Source organism: Gavialis gangeticus, unplaced genomic scaffold (assembly GCF_001723915.1).
Source record: "Gavialis gangeticus isolate Ggan-Ray unplaced genomic scaffold, GavGan_comp1, whole genome shotgun sequence".
In the NCBI taxonomy this organism is placed as follows: domain Eukaryota; kingdom Metazoa; phylum Chordata; order Crocodylia; family Gavialidae; genus Gavialis; species Gavialis gangeticus.
Window position 1 is genome coordinate 64,576,628 of NW_017729004.1, and position 19,647 is coordinate 64,596,274.

General features: G+C 38.4%; 1 protein-coding gene across 2 annotated transcripts in view; it reads right to left on the reverse strand.

Moving 5' to 3' along the window:
* Positions 1-19,647, reverse strand: part of THSD7A (thrombospondin type 1 domain containing 7A) — a 686,730-nt gene that overhangs the window by 47,229 nt on the left and 619,854 nt on the right. For both annotated transcript variants that reach the window (XM_019508490.1, XM_019508491.1), the window contains 3 exons: positions 9,092-9,270; positions 3,848-3,853; positions 3,090-3,223 (listed from right to left, as the gene is read on the reverse strand). In XM_019508490.1, the coding sequence (XP_019364035.1) occupies positions 3,090-3,223; positions 3,848-3,853; positions 9,092-9,270 (319 nt within the window). The remainder of the gene's footprint in view (positions 1-3,089; positions 3,224-3,847; positions 3,854-9,091; positions 9,271-19,647) is intronic.

Here is a 19,647-nt window from a genome sequence, read left to right on the forward strand (position 1 = left end):
GAGTGGGAAGGAGGCCTGGGCTCCTCCCTTGGTCTAGAAGCCATGCCTAGGCTGGTTTCAGGGACTCTCTCAGACACCAGACAAGGCCTCAGCAGTCCTGAGCAAAGACCCCCTGGAGGGCACTCTGTAAAACCATAAAAAATATATATATATATATTCAACACTGCACTCTTTGCTGTATTTTTTACTATGAGAGCTGTCTTTTAAATAGGTTAAACAGGTTTTTTAAATAGGCTAATAATAGCATTGTAGTGTGATTGGTAATGGTGTATGTCTGGAAATTTATGGACAATCATATTAAACTTACTCTTTGACAATTTCATGTATACGGGAAAAAAATACAAAAATAAGATTCCTAACAATGTATCCAATTTTTAAAAAACTAAACTGAAATAAAAGGGGCAGCTTTTCTTACCCAGTCTGAGAACAATATGGAATTGCTATGCTGTACCAGAATTTCAGATCAACTCTCCTGACAGTTCATTTTTTCAATTTGTCTCAAAGACAAGCTTTGAGCAATTATAGGAAGTTTTAGGTATTTTCATGTTTGCTTTTAGATTAACAGAATTCACACTAAACACTTAAACAAAAACAGAAATATAGCCATATAGATCTGTGGACACACTAGAAGTATCAGATTAATTAATCACACAAAAATCACGGTTGAGGCAATCAGCTTTTCAAATAGATTTTTGCCCCCTCTCTAGTAATCTCCCCAGCACACACATCTCAAACTCGGTATCTTTCATTTTGCTTTTTAGGATGCTGTTTCACTGCTGGTTTTAATGGCAAGTGATTACCTGGGTTCACAGAATACCAATTTAGTGCATGTTAGACAATATGAAGGGAGCAGGCAGGATGGGTACACAACAGCCTCTGTCTGGAGTCCTTCCTACAAGTCTAATGTCAGTTCTCCCACAAGCGAAAAAATGTTTAGAAACTTAGCAACCATAGGAAGGGGCACAGTCTCTCTTTATTAACTTTAATGGCACAGAGCCAATTAATGCAACCAAGGAATTCACTTCCCCCGACCTCTGCCCCCTAATCCCCTCCTTATTCCTCTACTAAACTGCTCCAAGACATTGCAAATTTAAATTAGGGTTAAGGCCTTGTACCACATATATCATTCCAACAAGAACACTGGCTCTGATCATTTTTATACTGCCATCACAGGCTTTATTGCTGAAATATACAGTTAATAAAGAAGATTAGTGTATTTAATGATACTCCAGAGTTCAGTATTTAATGACAACATATAAGAATCTGCAAAATGCAATGACCTTTTTTTGGCCTGAGGTGTAAATCTGAGGCCCAGTCTGTAGCCAAGTTCATTCAGTATTGTTCAATAGCTATTAGCTACAATGACCTGGTCAAATTCCAGTTTGGGATATTCCATGTACCTTAGTTCTGCATTTTCTATTTGATATCAGTGTTGTATTGCAGTAGCTATAATTGCTGTAATTGCTATTTTTTAATAATGAATTATTTAGCCATTAAGATAAAGTGAATCTTGTTATGATTTATTTTCCATAATCTTTTTCTGGAATTAATCATCTATTTTAAACTTCCTATTGCTTAGCATAAATATATTGACCCATTGACTTTAAAATCTCATGATTTTAAAACTTAAATTTGGTATAAGAAAAATGCTTATGTAAGGTCTGTGGTAATACTGGCGTGTTTGAAAAGAGGTAATGAAAGAGTGAATGATGTATGTATGTGACAACATGAAGGAAGACAGTCCTCTTGCAGCAGGTGAAAATAGCCTTCTGTGGTTTAACAGTTAAAGGTTGCAGTGACATCAAGTCAGCTGTTAAGGATTACTATGTACTAAATCATGCCTTCACCCTGATGGCTGAAGACTACAAGCAACAATCCCTCTGAAGATTGCAGACCGCAAAGCCAGAAGATCATGTCCTACCAATCCCAGCCTGCCAACAGGACAAGGAGGATGACCTTCACATCTGACTCAGCAGAATCCATAGGCTTGTATGGATCACAGCTATCACTATAAAGAATGAACACAGAGAAAAGGCTTTGGGTCTGTCTACCTGCAAGAAGGAGTTTTGGGAAAGTCCAACAAGACCTGACTCCATTCCTCGTGGTCAGTCCAGTTGGCCACCAGACTGACCGGAGCATCTTTAGAACTTGGTAACACCTTAACTTTTGCAGGAGAGAGAGAGAGAGAGAGAGAGAGAGAGAGAGAGAGAGAGAGAGAGAGTGTGTGCTTACTGTATTTCTTTTGTATGAATGAATGAAAGAATGGATGAGTATGTATGGGAATGAGTGAAGCAGATAACCTTACTGGTTTTTATTCTTTTCATGTTGTATGTTTTATGTTCTAATAAATGCCGCGTTGTACCTTATCCCTTGATTAGATTCCTGCTTGTTTTTAATTCACACTGTACGCCTTGTGTGGACAACATTATCTCCTGCACTTTCTGTCCTGAAAATAATATAGACTACTAATAAAATGAGTACTACAGTATTATTTGGATATATATACAGATATCTATATATAGAGAGAGAGAGATACAGATATAGATAGATAGAGATATCTCTCTCTCTATATATATTAAAGAACAAGAGGCTGGATTCTTAGCTGAATATTGGTCCAATATCCTGTAGGTAGATTTTTATTTGTACTTAATTTGTATTAGATTTGTATTTAAGTGTCTTCGTCTCTCGTGGCATTTTACTTCTTTAATAAAATCATGGGGTATTTACAGATGTTCTCTGGGAGATGGAGGGGGAGGGGTGCTTTAATTAGATAGGCTTCAAGAGCTGCTTTAATTAAGGCACATGGAGTGTCACGTGTATCAGTGTCCCCAAGCTGAAAAATGACAGTGGGGCACTTTAACTAAAGCTCATCATTTGCCTCTACCACCATTTTTCAGTGTGCAGATGCTGATACACGTGACATGAGTCTGCTGGAGTGCAGTAATTATCATGCTTCAGCACTCAATTAATCGAGTCTGCTCCAATGCATTGTAATTACAGTGCATAGGATCAGCCTCTCTGCATGTGGATAGGAGCCCATGATTTCTAGTTGTGTCGGTTCTTTAATATGGAGAATAATTTTGTATTACCTGACTTTTCTGGTTTGAACACCTTCTCCACAGTTCTCCTTCAAGTCCACATTTGTCACTTTGCAGACACTCCAGGGTTCAGTAACCCATATGTACTGGCTACAGTCACTGTGGCATGGGACAACCTCATATACCTGAAATCCACACATAGTGTGAGCAAAATGTGGTTTTCATTCCTTGTAAAGATCACATGCAGTTAATCCATACACAAAATCTATACATGAAAATAGTTGAAATGCTTAAGGTTACAGCACACAAAATATCTAACACAAGCGTTCAACAGCAAGGGAAAATTAAGTCATTCTATGCTCATGGACTTTACCTTACCTTACCATTGTCATTGCTAACTTACATTAAAGCCTACACATAACTTTACCTTCACCAGCATGGAAACCTGCTTTCTATTACCTCCTTTGACATGATGTTGTTCAGTCTTTCATTCTACACTCCACATACCTCCCTACTCGGTGCTATTATTTGTTGGTGTTTAGACAAGGTTGACTTCAACAGCATCACCTCCTAAGATCACACCAATTTAAATAAAAGCCAGAGCTGGCCCCTTAAACTTATTTTTTAATTATAAAGCTTTAAAGTTCTACTGAAATACATTGTGTGTTATTATATTTTCCTAAGAATAAATTGTTTTCTTGATATATAAAATGTAAACAAATGCAACAGAAAAGGGAAAATAATGCACCTGGGACAGTTTGATCAAGAAGGATGCTTTAAGGCTATAAATCAATTTTAGGAATTCTTACCTGAGCCTGGAATCAGTGTTTTCCATGAATCCCACGGGACAGCCCAAGGTGTCAGGAGTTATTGAGAAACAGAGAAGCAATAGTTAGTGAGAAACACAAATATCTGAACAGCAAACATTTTCATGCTTCATCTATTAAAAACAATAGTATATGGCCTCTATCAAACAGAAGACCTAAATACTTACATCATGGAAGATGCAACATTTTATCCTTCATCTTTATTAATAGAATTTGCAAGAACTCAGGATTTAAAAGAAAGAAAAAATTCTTACACATCACTTTGACGGAAAACTAGTAGTGCATGCTTGTTTCTTTCTTCCTCAGTCCCTAGCACAAAATTAAACTATTATCGACATAAATTCTTTACAACGTGGGAAATTCAGTTCCTCTAGGATTAGAAAGAATTTTGAATGTTTTTGGAAAAGAGATTACATTATATTTAAAGTGCAGTCATTCTGTCGGTGTAGTGTGGGATAGGTACAAGTCAGGGGAAACAGACAAAAGTCCCCAGGGCTGTTAAAATCCTTTACAGCCTGTCCTAATTTTGTGTACACTGTTTAAATCTACTCTCCGGTTAACTCACATCACTCTGGACATCAGCCAAGTGCAGCCCAGTTTATTAAGAGACCTGGGGGAAACCAATATAGGAGACGTCTTAGCTGGTGTCAGAACAAGTATGTTTAAAATATCTAAAACCTCATCTCCTATCCAAAAATGGCCCAATTTCTCCAATCATAGAAAAACTGGATACCTTGTCAGACAGCCAAGACATGGCCAATGCCCTAGCTACACTTGTTTAGTGGAGTTCTCCTGATATAATTGACACTTGTGTGATTGTCACTGATTGCAAGCAATTAAAGTTAGACACAGTCATGGACTCCAAGCCTATGTACTAGGTGGAAAGGCAAAGAATGCCTGCAGCCAAAGACGGAGACACTATTTTCCTTTAGAAACTGGGGATAAGTCTTTTCAGTAGCAACTCACTAACATATTTAATTAAATGCAATATTGAACCCTAGTATTAACACCTGAAATCTTTACCAGAGCAGAGAAGATATTTTTATTTTCTTATTATAGATGTTTAGAGAAAAGAAGACAAATGTTCAAAGTTAATTTCAACAATTAAAGATATATCTTGAATAGCTAAAGATATTCAAGATATTTACCCATCTAAATGTTACACTTTTCTTCATGAAAATGTCCTGGGTATGTATAATTGAATAATGATAAGAAATACACATTTGAAAATTATTTAAAAGAGAAAATAGAACTTATGAGTAAAAAATAACTCTAGAGTAATGGTCAAATTGTAGTCAGTTCTGGCGTAGATATCTGTGAGAGGAGAGCAAATTTTGATGCAACCCATGTGGCCTAGGTACTTGAGAGTACCTGTTGGGGTTAGTCCACGACTTGAATATCTAGGCCTGCTATGTTGGTTCTAGGTGTATTGCCTGACACACCAAAAACAAATTATTTCCAATTCATCCTTAGCAGTATTACAGATTTTTGAGGCAACTACACTCAACCTATTTCTAGTATACCTTTGGGTACCAAAGTCCCAGCCTAACCACTTCATTTTATATTATTATATTATAAATTGCAATGCTTATTCTGAAGTTTGATATTAAAGTACACACATATTCTCCACAAGACTATTTTTTTCTAAGCTGTGTATCAGGTGTAGATTAATTAAAAAAAATCTTTTTAGAGTGTTTGGTCATTCCCCCACGGCAGGTTTATGGGCACACCTTTACAGCCTCCTACCTATGCAATGTTAGTGTTTCATTTTTATTGATTTTATATATACATATATATAATTCTTTTTTTTACTGTCAATTTTGAATACATCTCTGCAGCAAATTGGATCTCAGTTCAAGTATCAGTAGAGGGCAGTAGTGCTACATAAGAGGAACAAAACTGAGTTTCAGGATACAAATATAACAGCTTCACCTTGATATGCTGAAGAATAAGAAACTGCTATAAAACACTGTGCTACATGAATATTAAAAAAGAAGAAAGAAATTTTTGCATAAACTATAATTTGATCCTATTGAAATGCATTTTCTTTAATTTAAAACAGTTTCAACGTGTTACCCAAATCCAACAGTCTTCATTCTAACTTTGCATGTTGCATTAAAGCGGATTATAAACTTAGTTTATTAGCTGTAGTTTAACACTGATTTTGAACTAAACTAGAACTAATTACATCCTCTTAAGTAGAAAATTAAATCAACAAACCATTTCATTCTGGGCTGGCAATATGTCAACGGGATGATATTAAGCATGTGCATTTTATTTAATTGTGAACAAACAGATTTTTTTCACCTGTGAATATTTAGTGCAATGAATATAAGGCTGTTCAAGATGCTATTCTGAATGTAAAATTAAATCCAATTGTAAGGTGAATATAAATCAAACCTAGAGAAAGACAAGTGCATTGAAAAGGCAGTTTTTGTTCTAAATCTGTCTTAATGAACTATGCAAGTAGCAGGCTTGGCATGCCTGCCATCCCTGTACTTATATTTATAAACCTTTTTTTGAGAGTTGTGTCCCATCTGTGTAACTATACTCTTTAGACACCCTATAACGTAAAATGCCATGAGAGCTTGTCCCACATTACTTTGACTGCTTAGGCAGAAGGCAAGCAGGGTGGACCTTAGAAACTAACTGCTTCAAAGACGCATAAGGTTTTGTATGACACAGTGTACTTCTGAACCAGTTAGTCCAGGGCATCTATACACATGCAGGGCAGGCATATACAAAGGCACTTTAAGTTTAGTGCTTTGTTTAAAGTGCTTTAGGTTAAGTGCTTTAAAAATGAATATGCATGCCATGGCTTCATTCAAGTTTCATGCCTTGCTGTAGTTCTGTGGAGGAGGTGGCAGGGGGTGCCAGATGCTACATAATCTAATTTCACTGTTGTGAGCAAGTGAGCCAGCGAGCAAAGTGTGCTATCGCCTTTGTTATAAAGAAAAAGTAAAGGAACAGAATAAAAATCAACTTGGTCAATCTTTTTTAAAAATAATTTTTACAACACCCTCCATGGAGGAAGGAAAGGAAAGAGGGAGTGAGTGAGCAATGGAGGCAAGGGGTACAGATGGCATGCTCCCCACTGTGCCATTCCAGAGAGCACCTCAGGAACTGTGCTGGGGGAGGGAGAACACAGGAAGGGGTCCTGATTTGAGGGCAAGAGCCCTCCCCACCCCTATGGTCCAGGAACCCCTAAGGACTTCTGTACCCATGGATATAAGAGGGCTTCTCTAGTCTCCAATCTGTTTCCCAGAGCCAGAACAATGATGGGGGAGTTCACACAGTGAGGACCAACTGGCACACCTCTTAATGCATGAGTGGGCAAGCCCCTTTCCCACCCCATACCCCACCCCTGATGATCACACCCAAAAAGGGGCCAGCCACCTGAGACCCCCTGCAGCCAGCCCACTACATTACTGGCAGGCTCACCCACAGACTCCCCTGCACTCGGGGGGGGGGGCAGGAGTGAATGCACCCATGCCCCACTATCACTGCATGGCCACTGCACACTCCCCAAAATGGGGAATCCCCCAAGACCCCTGAAGCCCCCCAAACCCCTGTCCATCAGACAACACTGGGTTCCTATGTACAATGAGGGCCACTGGGCAATACCCACCCCCACCAGAGGCCGCCCTCCCCGTCTTGTGCACAGTTTGGGAAAGTGGGTTAAACACCTGTGTTCCCCTTCACAGTGAGGAGGGAAACCCCCCATGAAACCTCCCCAAAGTCCCCCCCCCCAGACTCCCAAGCAGCATGTGGATTGTAGGATGGGAAACTGCCCCCCCACAGAAATGCGCTCTATGCCACCACCACTGCTGCTCCCAGCACCAGAGCTCGGGCTGCAACTCAGGCTGGGGCTTCTGCCTTGGCTTCACTCCAGAGTGTCAGCTCCACCTGCAGCACTGGGGGAGGGGGGTGAATTCTAGCAGCACTTAGGGTTTTAGCTGGGACTTAAAGGGGTCTCATGGGGGGGTTGCTTTCCCCCCAATGGACGGTTACCCTTGCAGGCTCCACAGAGCAGAGCTTGCAGCCCTGACTGTAATGCACTTGGGGTGGAGAGATTAGTTCTCAGGTTCCCCCTTTTGCACTCTCTTTTCCCCACCTAATGGTATGTTTTGAATAAATAAATAAATAAATAAAATCTAACTAGATAAAGATGATTATTTTTATTTTTGTTTTCTATTTTTTCAGTTACACAGAGCAGAATGATTTGAAATAAGCTGATACCGGTGGCTGCTGGCTGTAGAGCAGGGATGGGCAATTATTTTGGGGACAGGGCCGCTTACTGAATTTCGGCAAGCCATCGAGGGCCACATGACAGGCAGCCCAGGGCAGATAAATGTTAATTTTCTAAATTTTTTAGGGGCACCACAGGCCAGATAGAATGGCCTGGTGGGCCATATCTGGCTCCTGGGCCACATTTTGCCCACCCCTGCTGTAGAGCAAGCTAGCTACACCTGGTGGTAGCAATTAGTAATTACCACTTAAAAAGCCCTGGTTAAATACACATGCAATTAAGTAGAATTAGGTGTTCTGACACGCACTACTACATTTCACCTTACATTTAAAACACATCCAACCAGCTTTAATTAAGGTAACTTCTGTCACTTTAAAAGCACTCCAGGTCTGGCACATTTATTAATTGAGGACTTTAATGCGCTTTAAATGGTGAAAACGTCTCGTGTATAAATGTTCTGGTTCCACCCTAACCTGCCTTCTGCCTGACTTCAAACTAACATGGCTAACATTGTTTGCCTGATGCAAACAAGGAAGGACTCTACATCCATTTAGTCATAAGTACAAGCTTCAATCTCAACAGATATCATTTAAAATAAATTCTTCCAAAAGGCTAAAAACTGTTTTGACCAATGGATGCTAGAAAGGACTAAGGAGAACATAACTATTTTGAGGGCTTCTAGGTATTTTTGTTTTCTTATCGTTCATACCTGTAGTTCACAGAACACGAAATCTGGTAGTATGGGGCCCTATACAGTTTGCCATTGCAATGCAACATACTGTATACAGTTCTTTTAAATGCCCCAGAATAAAAGCCTTCATTTTGCAACTGAGGACTTTTTGTTCTCTATGACTTTCAGTGCATATTACTTAGTTGCTCAGAAAGGAAGGATCCTTGATTGATTTGATTAATGCACTACACCTGTGGAATAGAGAAAAGCTAAATAAGCGAATAACGTAGAAGTGAGCAAAAATTACCTGATTGACATGATCCAGCTTGGGACAAGGCCGACCGCCGTTGTACGGTTTCTCACGGAGCCACTTAGACCTAACTTTTACCCCGCTCCCACAGGATTTACTACATCGAGACCAGTTGGACCATTCACTGAGCTTGCAATCCGAGGGACATGGAATTATGCAGGCTTCCTCAATGTAACCTGAGTGAAAGGAAACGAAAGAGAAATCTCTTCAGCATGTCATTCTGCCACTTCTCCCCTGAAGCCTCAGTCTAATTCATTTAAAGTGTCCAAAGTTTGACTTGACAGCGATGTGTGAATGTAGGGATTTCTTCATCATTAGGGCTAAATTAAATTCTGTGGGAAACTGACACATACAGCTAGAGTCTATGTTGGAATAACAGCTGAAAATCCTCAATATTATCTGATTAGGATTCATACTCACCAGAGTTCAACATTCTACATTTCTGACAGCTAGAGTGTAATTGACACTAACCTGTCTCTTGTTCCATCATTCTTATACTGCACAGATGATAGCTATGTTAAAAATCCCAGACTCCAGTTTAGTTATAACTCCTTACAGGTGTATATTAAGTAAATCCACTGCCATTGTATCTATGTTGACAGTCTAATTGGACCAAAAGATGTGTGTATTATCAATGGTGAAATGAATGAACATAACACTTTTTTGACCCATTCCTGGCTAGAAAAAGAGACTGGCCTGCCACAATAAAGACCTACAGATTAACAACAATCTGCCCCTAGTTGTGCATAGAGCAAATGAAGGGGAAAGCAAATGTTTTTATTTGGATAACACATGCATCCTGAGGAACGGGAGAGAGGAGAGGCTGAATGTATAGGGAGAACCATGGGGAAACTGCTTCTGTTCATGGAATGAGTGAGAACCTATTTTTTACAAAAGAAGAATATGTCACAGTTTTTCAGTTTATGTAGTTTAGATCCACATTTACAGTAGAAATCATAAAAAGTCAGTTACCACCATACATTTACTGCAGCTGTCTTCCTGAATGTATACAGACTGTCTCTAAAAAGAAGGTGAAAACTGTTGCATCTTATGTTCCACAGTGTAATTGTTAGTAAATACTATTTTTAAGTACAAGCTATTGTATATGCAGTTGACATACTTAAAAAAGATGAATTGTAATGCAGTTCTAAAGCATGCCACAAATACAGTGTAAAATTCTCATAACATCAGGAGGGCTGTCTGGTCAAGGTTTTAAGTTTGTTGTCTTTCAGCTGGATTGAATGTCCCTAATTCTTGTATCATGAGATAGCATATTAACCTTCTCTATACTATTCATTAGTTTGAATACTTGTGTTTTGATTCTCAATCCCTTCTCTAAAGTAAGCAATCCCACTCTTTTCAATCCCTTTGCATAAAGAAGTCTTTCCAAGCCTGTGCATCTGTTATCCACCTTCAACTGCCCCTTCCCGTTTCCCTCTTCTATGGGTAATAGTAGGGCTTGAATCGTACCAGATCATTCTAAGTGAGGACACAGGCAGACATTGAATTTGTTATGTGCTATATGTGAGAATTATATGAGAAACTGTAGCATGTCAGACATCAAACCAATTTATCCTTGGATAAAAATGGTGGATCAGCCACAAAGAAATTGCTCATCCAAAGTACCCCACCATAATGTTAATTTCTGGCCTGTTGGCCAGTCACAATTTGTTTCATCATACGTGCATGTTACTGTGTGTTATATCTGCCAGGGAGCAAAGTCTGCACTTTTATTGTTGAGACTTCCATCCCGTTCTGCAAAGGCTTGGTTTTCCTAAAAGACCACTCTAAGCATTATGGTTGTAAAGAAAACTTGAAAACTTGATTTAAGTGTAATGCACAGAGCAATGTCCACCTGAACTCACAGAAACCCAGAAATACTAACTCTGAAAGATGTAGACTTTCATTTTCTCTACAGGGTGTTACCTGAGATGCCTAATGCTAATTTAATGTTGAAACTATTACCTATTATCTAAGGCTATTGATCAAAGACAGCCCCTATTCAAAAAGAGAAGGGATTTTTTTATGATGATGATATGCACAATATTTTAGTGCAATGAGTTGTGCTTGAGTCACTGCTGCTATGTTATCACCTTGATCCAATGGAATCAAACCAGCCAAACAATTAGGAGCCTGGGGAACATTTGAGATCAGTGGAGAAATCATGCTTACCTTTCCCTTAGGAACTTAAGTCCCCAGAGCAGCAGGGCATTAATCTGTTTTGAAAATGCTGTTGAGCCCACCTTGTTATAGGGGTACCTTCCTTACTGTACAGATTGTAGGTAGATATTCTCTGAAGACCAAGCCAGATATCACTGCTATAATCACTTAGAGATTAAATTTACATTTAAAAATGTAGATTCTGATGCCACTACTTTACTGGGCTCTGGGCACATATCTGTTTTGCCTATGCCTCAATCCAGTCCACAAGCACACACACACCCAATTAAGGGTAAACCAAACATGACAGGTTTGGGTGTGCTCATGATCATTCTTTGAACAGCTGCACAATCTCCTCTGCATGACATTCATTTCAGCTTCCCAGGCTGGTGGAGCTTGCTTGTGGACAAGAAAAACAAGTCACTACTTTTGTCATTTTCAGTCTGGGTCCTGGATAACAGCACAGTATTTCACATAAGACTACCCCTTGATAGATATATTGGTGATACCATGTTTTAATATTTGTTTTACTATTCCATTCCTTATGCAGCCTAATATTTTCTATTACTTTTTTATTCACCATTGCATCTTGATGTCATCTTCACGAACTGTGATGTTTGCAACTATATTTGAAATGTTAAGTTCTATATGAACGTCAAGGTATCAATTTTCTGTCTTTTCTGATAAAACTGTTTCTGAAGTCAGTTAATGCCAAACACTTAACGTGCAATGTAAAGATGCAGGGCCACTAAATAGATTTTATTGCCAAAGAAATATATAAATACTTTTCAACAATTTATGCACAATAGAACACAATGCACAATAGAAATAAAAAAGGGGTTTTGTAAAGTTAGAGCATGAGCATTTTACTACACATTCAGAAAAGCTCTGAATTCTAGCTCTGTTTTCTATAGCTTGCTGCTGTCTGAAAATGTTAAATGATTAAATACATGTGCAGAGCCTCTCCCAAATTGGGCAGATCTACAATGATTATTCAGAGAATTCATCATCTTGTTAGATGTCAACAACTTTACTGAACTGAGTTATGAACTTGTTCATCAAGTAACTATTGTCACTTGACTGATTTATCAAATAATACTTTATGAAAGGTATATTGTCTCAGATATAATATATGTTTGAAAAGCATACAATATGCAACGGCATAGACTGCCCTGAAGCAGCATGGATGAGACTGATTATGGTTCACCTTACCTGACATCTCTGAGTTAGTTTTAAAGATGAGACGTATTTGATTTCATAGCCCCATCCTAGGTTAAATTTTGTATGTAAGTACTAAATTGTAAATTTTCACCAGACGTGTGTTTCAAATGAGTTGAGATTAGTGTAAAACCATATACTATCTATTTAGAAAAATAGAATTTGAAAATAGATTTTACAAGAAAGTTGAAAGAAACAAAACTATAATATCTAGCATATACCTTACCTTTAATTTACTTGTTATTCTAACTTCCTGTATGTGTTACCTAAAAAACTTTGAATTTACCTTTGTATATTTTTGTCCACACTGACCTACACATTTTTAACAGTAATACACAACTTTAGTAATTTGTTAAATTTGTTTCTGTCCAATTAATGTTTTGAAGAATCAAATGAATCTTTCTTTAGGTAAATAATTCATTTTTTTAGTAATTACTTTCGATCAAACAACAGAAACTGGCTCAGAAAGACCACATATTAAGGCTTTTATATGAAATGCTAAAGTATTTTAACTTTCCTGATTGTAACACAATGGGATCCTTACCATCTGCCTCAGTCATAAATAAAGGCTCAGTCTGAAATAAGTAACACAAACATATTTAGAGTTTGGAAGATGGAATGGTTCCTGCGACAAGGAAAAAATTGTAGGAATATATAGTTTCTTAAACCGACTTCCAGATTAGTACACATTTATCTTTGTTTCCCTGGTCATTGACCCAAAATAGAACCATAAAGAATTTTTCACCTAAGTTAAATAATGTTTGCAGATTATTGTATGTTAAAAAACTCAAACAGCAATTTGCAATCTTGCATTTGGAGGGATATCAGATAAAAACTATTTGTTGCAAGTCATAAGTAACACGTTATAATTACATTCAGCTGCCTTTAAAATGTAAAATGCTTCCACAAAATGACAAAAGAATCTGTTCTGCTGCAATCTTTAATCTCAAATACACTTCAGTAAATATCTCTATGTACTTGTACAAGTCGGTTCAAATATTTTAAATCAAAATGTAATAAAGCCATAATTGTGTCTTTACTACAATGTATTTAATCTCAATAAGATTCATAATACAGTACATTCTAGTTCGTTTAATGGTCATTGGACATGTTTCAGGAAAGGATTTGGTAGGCCAACCAATATAAGCAACTATTCTGTAAACACAGGACTGAAGCATTACATTTCTTTACTCTTCAAAGGCTGATGGGGCAGCATCTGCTCTCTAGATAACATCTATTCTTAGCTCTTCCACACAGAAGACTTTATTTTTGGGGGAGGCAAGGGAGTGTATCCCTATTTATGTGGAAATAAACTAAATGGAAAGACAAGGGGGGGCAAGAGAGGGAGTGTATAGGGGGAAAGACAGAACTGGAAGGGCAGGTGAAGATGAGGTAGAAGATTGAAGATAAGGTCAAGATAAAGCAAGAAGGAGGGAGAGAACTGGAGCAAACAACCAAAAGTCAGAAAATATCCCAACAAAATGGTAGCTCTTGAGGAGACATGGTTGAAGTGAAGAACGAAGAGGTATTTTTAGGGATCCAGAAGGGTAGTGGGGTGGGGTGGGTAATTACCCTCTTTCCCCAATGCAGTGGTCCTTACTTTGTCTACATTTGGTTCCACCAGATGGTGTTTATAGATCATAAGTCTGTGAAGTGGACAACTAGTATGAACTAGAGTAGGACTACTATATCAGGTCAACTATTATAACTGACCCATCATTGATCCTTAATGCCTTTCAGCCACTACCACTTGGGAAGAATTCAAAACTAGGGAAGATAACCACCTGGGGTGGTAGCATAAAGTCATTTAAGGGTATGATGAGTCATTTGTTACAGCAGCTTACATCAATTTCATATTTTACCTGATGACATGGTCATCATCTAATTGGTCTAAGATCCTCTCTCTTTGAATGCTGCACATGTTAGTGCATAAAATCTGATTCTTTTTTGGTTGGTTTCTTTGATTCAAATGTGGAGAACTGTCCTGTGTCTTATAACCATCTCAAAAAACATAGTACTTGGACTGTACACCTGTCCTCATCCTTGAGATCAACATCAGCCCACTTCTTTGGATTTTTGAGATTTAGAGAAAAACATAGCTCTTTGAAGTTCTCTTGGCTTTAAAATGTAAAAGGTACACATTCATTATCTGGGAGTGGTTACACTTGTGACTATTATACAATGCCTATGGAGTGATCATTTCTTTTTTCCCCCCAGGATTCCCCTTCAAGACTTATTAGCTACTACAAAAATGTATTATTAAACTGATAATTTAACACAGTGCAATTGCTACATTATTATTATCCATCAATAAGGCCATAAAGAGGTTCATTCAAAATTGTCACAAATGCTTGGGGTGATCTATTCCAGGGCAGCATACAAACCATATGAAAGCTAGTATTATAAATACAGAGAAATTGTTAGCAAACAGATGAGGTATGTCTAAGTTTCCATACCTCACTCAACACTAAAGTCATTACAAACATTGCCAATAATGTTTGTAATGACTTCAATGGTAGTACTGAGGGCCTAAATAACTAGTATTTTGCTGTATTGCATAAAGCACAATCAGGAAACACTCTAAGAAAGCCTCCTTAATAGGTAATACTGTGATATAGAACCTCCACGTCCATTTGTAAGTTATATTTCTACCCTTATAGCTGCAATGTTAACTAAGTACACATCTCAAAACAACATCTTTGAAGCTATAAACAGAAATCCTTTTTAGAGAAAGATCAGCTGTGCTGGGATTTGTCCCGACACAACTGATCTGTTTCACTAGTGTGTCTAGATGTTGCTACAGCACTGCCCCATTGGGTTGGGCCTCTGACACTCTTAGGGATTCAGGGGCTCAATCTTGGATCAGACTTGAATTAGAGGGTTGTGTGAAAGAACATAATGTGTTTCATAAGGTTGTGGTTAATTTTAAAAAATAAGGCAAAATAAAACATTTTATCTTAACTTCTATGCCTACAATTTTCCTTTTTTAGATATGCAGAGCTGTAGCTCGTGAATATTGGAAAAAGAAAAAAAGATTTAAAGAAAAAAATATTATAAAAATGTTATCAATTAAGCAAGTTCTAAATTAATGGCCAAGACCACATTTTGTAACATTTTGAGATTTGACTGTCAGGCACATGAACAATTAAATAAAAAATTCCTTGTTTCACATAGATACTCCCAACATCTGTTGCAAAAATATTCAATGATACACAGATAGCCCTTTCTAATCCCCTGCATAAGCCTTGTAGCCATAGAGAGCTTTGTAGAATCAGCACAAATCAATGCATCTCATTTAATTAATGCTAAAGGGGGATATAATCTCACACTAATAAGGCAACAGACAAACTACCCTGGACTGGTCGACTGTGCCTAAGGTCTTAACAATAAACTGATGTGAATTAAGAGGAGTAATATGACCTATATACAAAATGTTACATCTGTCTGCCATGCCTTCTCTCCCCTCAAAACATACATACACACAAACAAAATACAAAATACCGTGTCTCAGTTTATGTGGGTCATGAATCCTAATTACAATATGAAGGACAGAAACAAAATACTGTAGCTGTAGAATAAATAAGTCATAAAATAAAATGGTGATCAAGAATAGATATAAACTTTTGATTCTGTTGCCTTGTACATTCTAATTTAAACTTTAAATCACACAGGGGTTTGGCATTTCTGTTTCCACTTCCTTATCAATAAGCTGTAGCAATATTGTGGTAAAAAAAATCTTGCCTGTTAAAGAGAAATTATTCCCTCATACTGAAAACACACTGAATGTGTCTACACATACAATTAATGCGAAGCAATAAACTCCAGAGCAGTTTGAGTTGCAGTAAACTACTTTCAGGAACAGCATCTACAACATGTGCCCAGAACAGCAGCAATTTGAGCCAGGGCAGAGCATTTTACACCAGGACTGTTCAGCTCCAGGCAGCTATGTTGGATGGAGTGTTCAGCTCCGGGCAGCAGTGATAGAGTAGATGACAGGGGGATAAGGGTGCTGCAAGTGCAGAGCTTTATGGCTAGGCAGCAGGCAGGAGTCTGGCCCCCAGCTAGCTGGGCTGACCAGGCACAATTTACACCCACCATCAGCATCTATGCATGCATTTAATCAGAGCAAATTACTCTGGCATAAGATAGTACTGGTCCCTGACCCTCCTCATTCTTTCTGTCCTCCATCTAACACTTTTTAGATGTGTTCTCTGTGTTTTTTCTGACTAAAGTGTTGGGACTTACCCAGAGTTACAGAGTGAAACATCATTACATTAGTACCTAGGCAATTCTGTTCCAACTGGATAACTACACATCATAGTGCAGTCTGTTGAGCAGTGAAGTAGGGACCCACAGGTTGAGCATGAACTCCTACTTGTGTGCAAGTGTCAACTCCTACTTGTGCGCAAGTGTGCTTGTGCAGTTAAGTGACTATGGCTAGGGACAGAAATTACACATAAACTGGTATAAGTGATCAGAAATAAGTTCAAATCTGTAACACAAAAGAAGTTCAGTGTGTATAAACTGCTTTCAAAATGGCCTAAATCAGTTTACAATAAACCTGGAAAGATATAGTAACAGACCCAACTGATTTAGGTTAAACTGGTTTATTTAACTTCTGTCCCAGATCCCTTCCAGATTCAAGTGAACTCACAGTCCTCCAGCATTCCAGGATACTTTGCACCACCCCCACAAACCCCCTCTCACAGGATGGGCAGACTAGCTTTGGCCCAACCTGTCTGTTCCAGCTGAACAGGGAGACATGCTCTAGAGCCCCCTGGCTTCTGGCCTGAACCACTGCAGCCATGTGGCTGCATTTCCAGAATCAAAAGTGAATGTCTGTTCACTTGTTTATTAGTTCAATCTATGCAGTTTAGGTTAGTCTGTAAAAATTGAACCGATTCAGCTTTGGGCTTTTTGACTGTCTGTACTTAGCCTATGTGTGTACAACTTGAGGATTTGGCCTTGGGTAGTTAAAATACAGAGAGATTAAATGACTTGGGAAAAATCACATGGAAAGCTGATGGAACAGTTTAGCACAGAATTTGTCTGCTCTGAATTTCAGCACTGAACCTGCAGAACCAAGCTACTCCCTAAACTCTTATCTCACCAAAATCACATCTGATATTTCCAATAGCAAGATACTGGATGTTTTCTTTATACACATACTATGTAAAGGAGATAACAGAATCACATGCAATAGCAAACATGCACATAAAACAAAGAAAACATCATATTCAGTACCTTGCTATTTAGCTACGAAACAAATGGCTCAAGACAATAAAAAATCTGTACTATGCCTACAGTTGAGTTCAGTACTTACTATACTTAATTTGCAATGGAAGTATTAATTCAATGGGCCTGAAATACAAATGGATTTGAAATGGGCAGAAATAACATTAGCTCAAGAGCTAAACACAAAAATTGATGAGAAGCTGTAATGTATACTGAGTTAGTGAGCACTATCCAATGGGACACCACTGAGTTCCCTGTTAGATTTAGTCTAATTTAGCATCTTTATTCATGATTTGGAAGAAGGAATACACCACGCATTAAAAACCACATATGATACCAAATTAGAAAGTCTTGTGTGCTCCACAAAGGACAAGAAAGTACCATGGGATTTAGGGGGTATTAGAAATATGACGAAGACACGGAATAGAATTCAATTGTGAAAGGACTAGCTAATACCTAAGGAAAAGGAAATTAAACACTGTGATATCAAATACCAATACAATACGACATGAATGGGAAACATGAAAGGAAATTAGAGAAGGAAAAGGACTACTAAGCCATCTAGACCAGCCACATTTTAAGTGCAGGGATATATTTGCTTGCACTAAAATCTTCAGGTCTGTCCAAATGGTGGCCTGTTAGTGGTTAAATCATGGCCCACAGGCCCAGAAATTCTTCTGCAGGGCAAGGGTTGGTGGTATTAATCCCCACGTGGTGCTGCTGTGTCACTGAGACCAGCACCTGAGAGAGAAGGGTGGTTAACTTTGCTGTTGCTCACCCCACCACAGAATTTTCAGGCTGAGATTTCTGCTGGGGACACTTTTCAGCAGCAGCATAGGGAAGGGGGATGCTGTCAACCATAATGATGCTGGTCTGAATTTCCAGGTTAATATCCCTGTTAGGGATGTCTTTCAGCACTGAAGCTAGTGGTGACAGTGTGATTAACATTCAGGGGTTAATGCCATTGCTACTTGTCCCACTGCCAGAGGTGGGTTGTATAGCCCATGACCAGTCCCATGATCCAATCCAGCCATCATTCCAAAAAAGATGGACAGATGTGTGCTAGATAATGTAAAAATATTGATGAACATTTCTAATACAATAGGTGAGGTTTTAGCAACAGGGACCATTTCTTATTGTATGTTTCTATAGCACCTACTATAAATGGGGTTCTGATCTTTTAGGAATAATTGCAATATAATCAGTATTCTGGCATGCACAAGGTAAACAGGATTAGCTCCACTGTGATTCTCAGCTGTATCTGTCATCTCAATGCATCTCATCACAAAGGATAGGGAAAGTTTCTCTCTTAAATAGTGCTGCTGAGCTGACTCTTATAGAATATAACTCGGGGAATTCATTAACATAAAGATAAGGAAAAGAATTTATCAAAGAATTAAAGATGGTCTAGAGAAACTGATGTATAGGAAAGAATACAAAAACTACAGTAAAACCTATAGGCTTCCCAACCAAGAGTTAAAGGATATTATAACTAGCCACAGATATGTCAAGGGAAGGAGGGATTCAAGTATGCAGTAAAAGCACGGTTATGAAACCAAGCAAAGAAAAAAACACTCATTGAATAACACAATAGTTCTCTCTGGGGTCTGTGAGCACTTGTAGTATTCATAGCAGTAGTAGTCATTATGGGAGATTCCAAAACAAAAGTAAATGAAAATATTTGATTCATCACATGCATTAAACCATCTACTGAGATCACTGTGGGAAGATGCAGATGGAATACAGTGGGTCTTACTTCCCCTTTCAGACCACATCATGGGAACAGCATCCCAGAACTTTTTTTAAGTCCCAGAATCAGGTAAGAATTTACCCTCTCCCTTCCTCTCCATGCTGCTCAGTGGGACATCCCTTTCCCTCCCATTCCTCACCCCCCTGCCTGCTGCTGCTGCCGCCACTGCCCCAGCTGACCTACCCGGGGG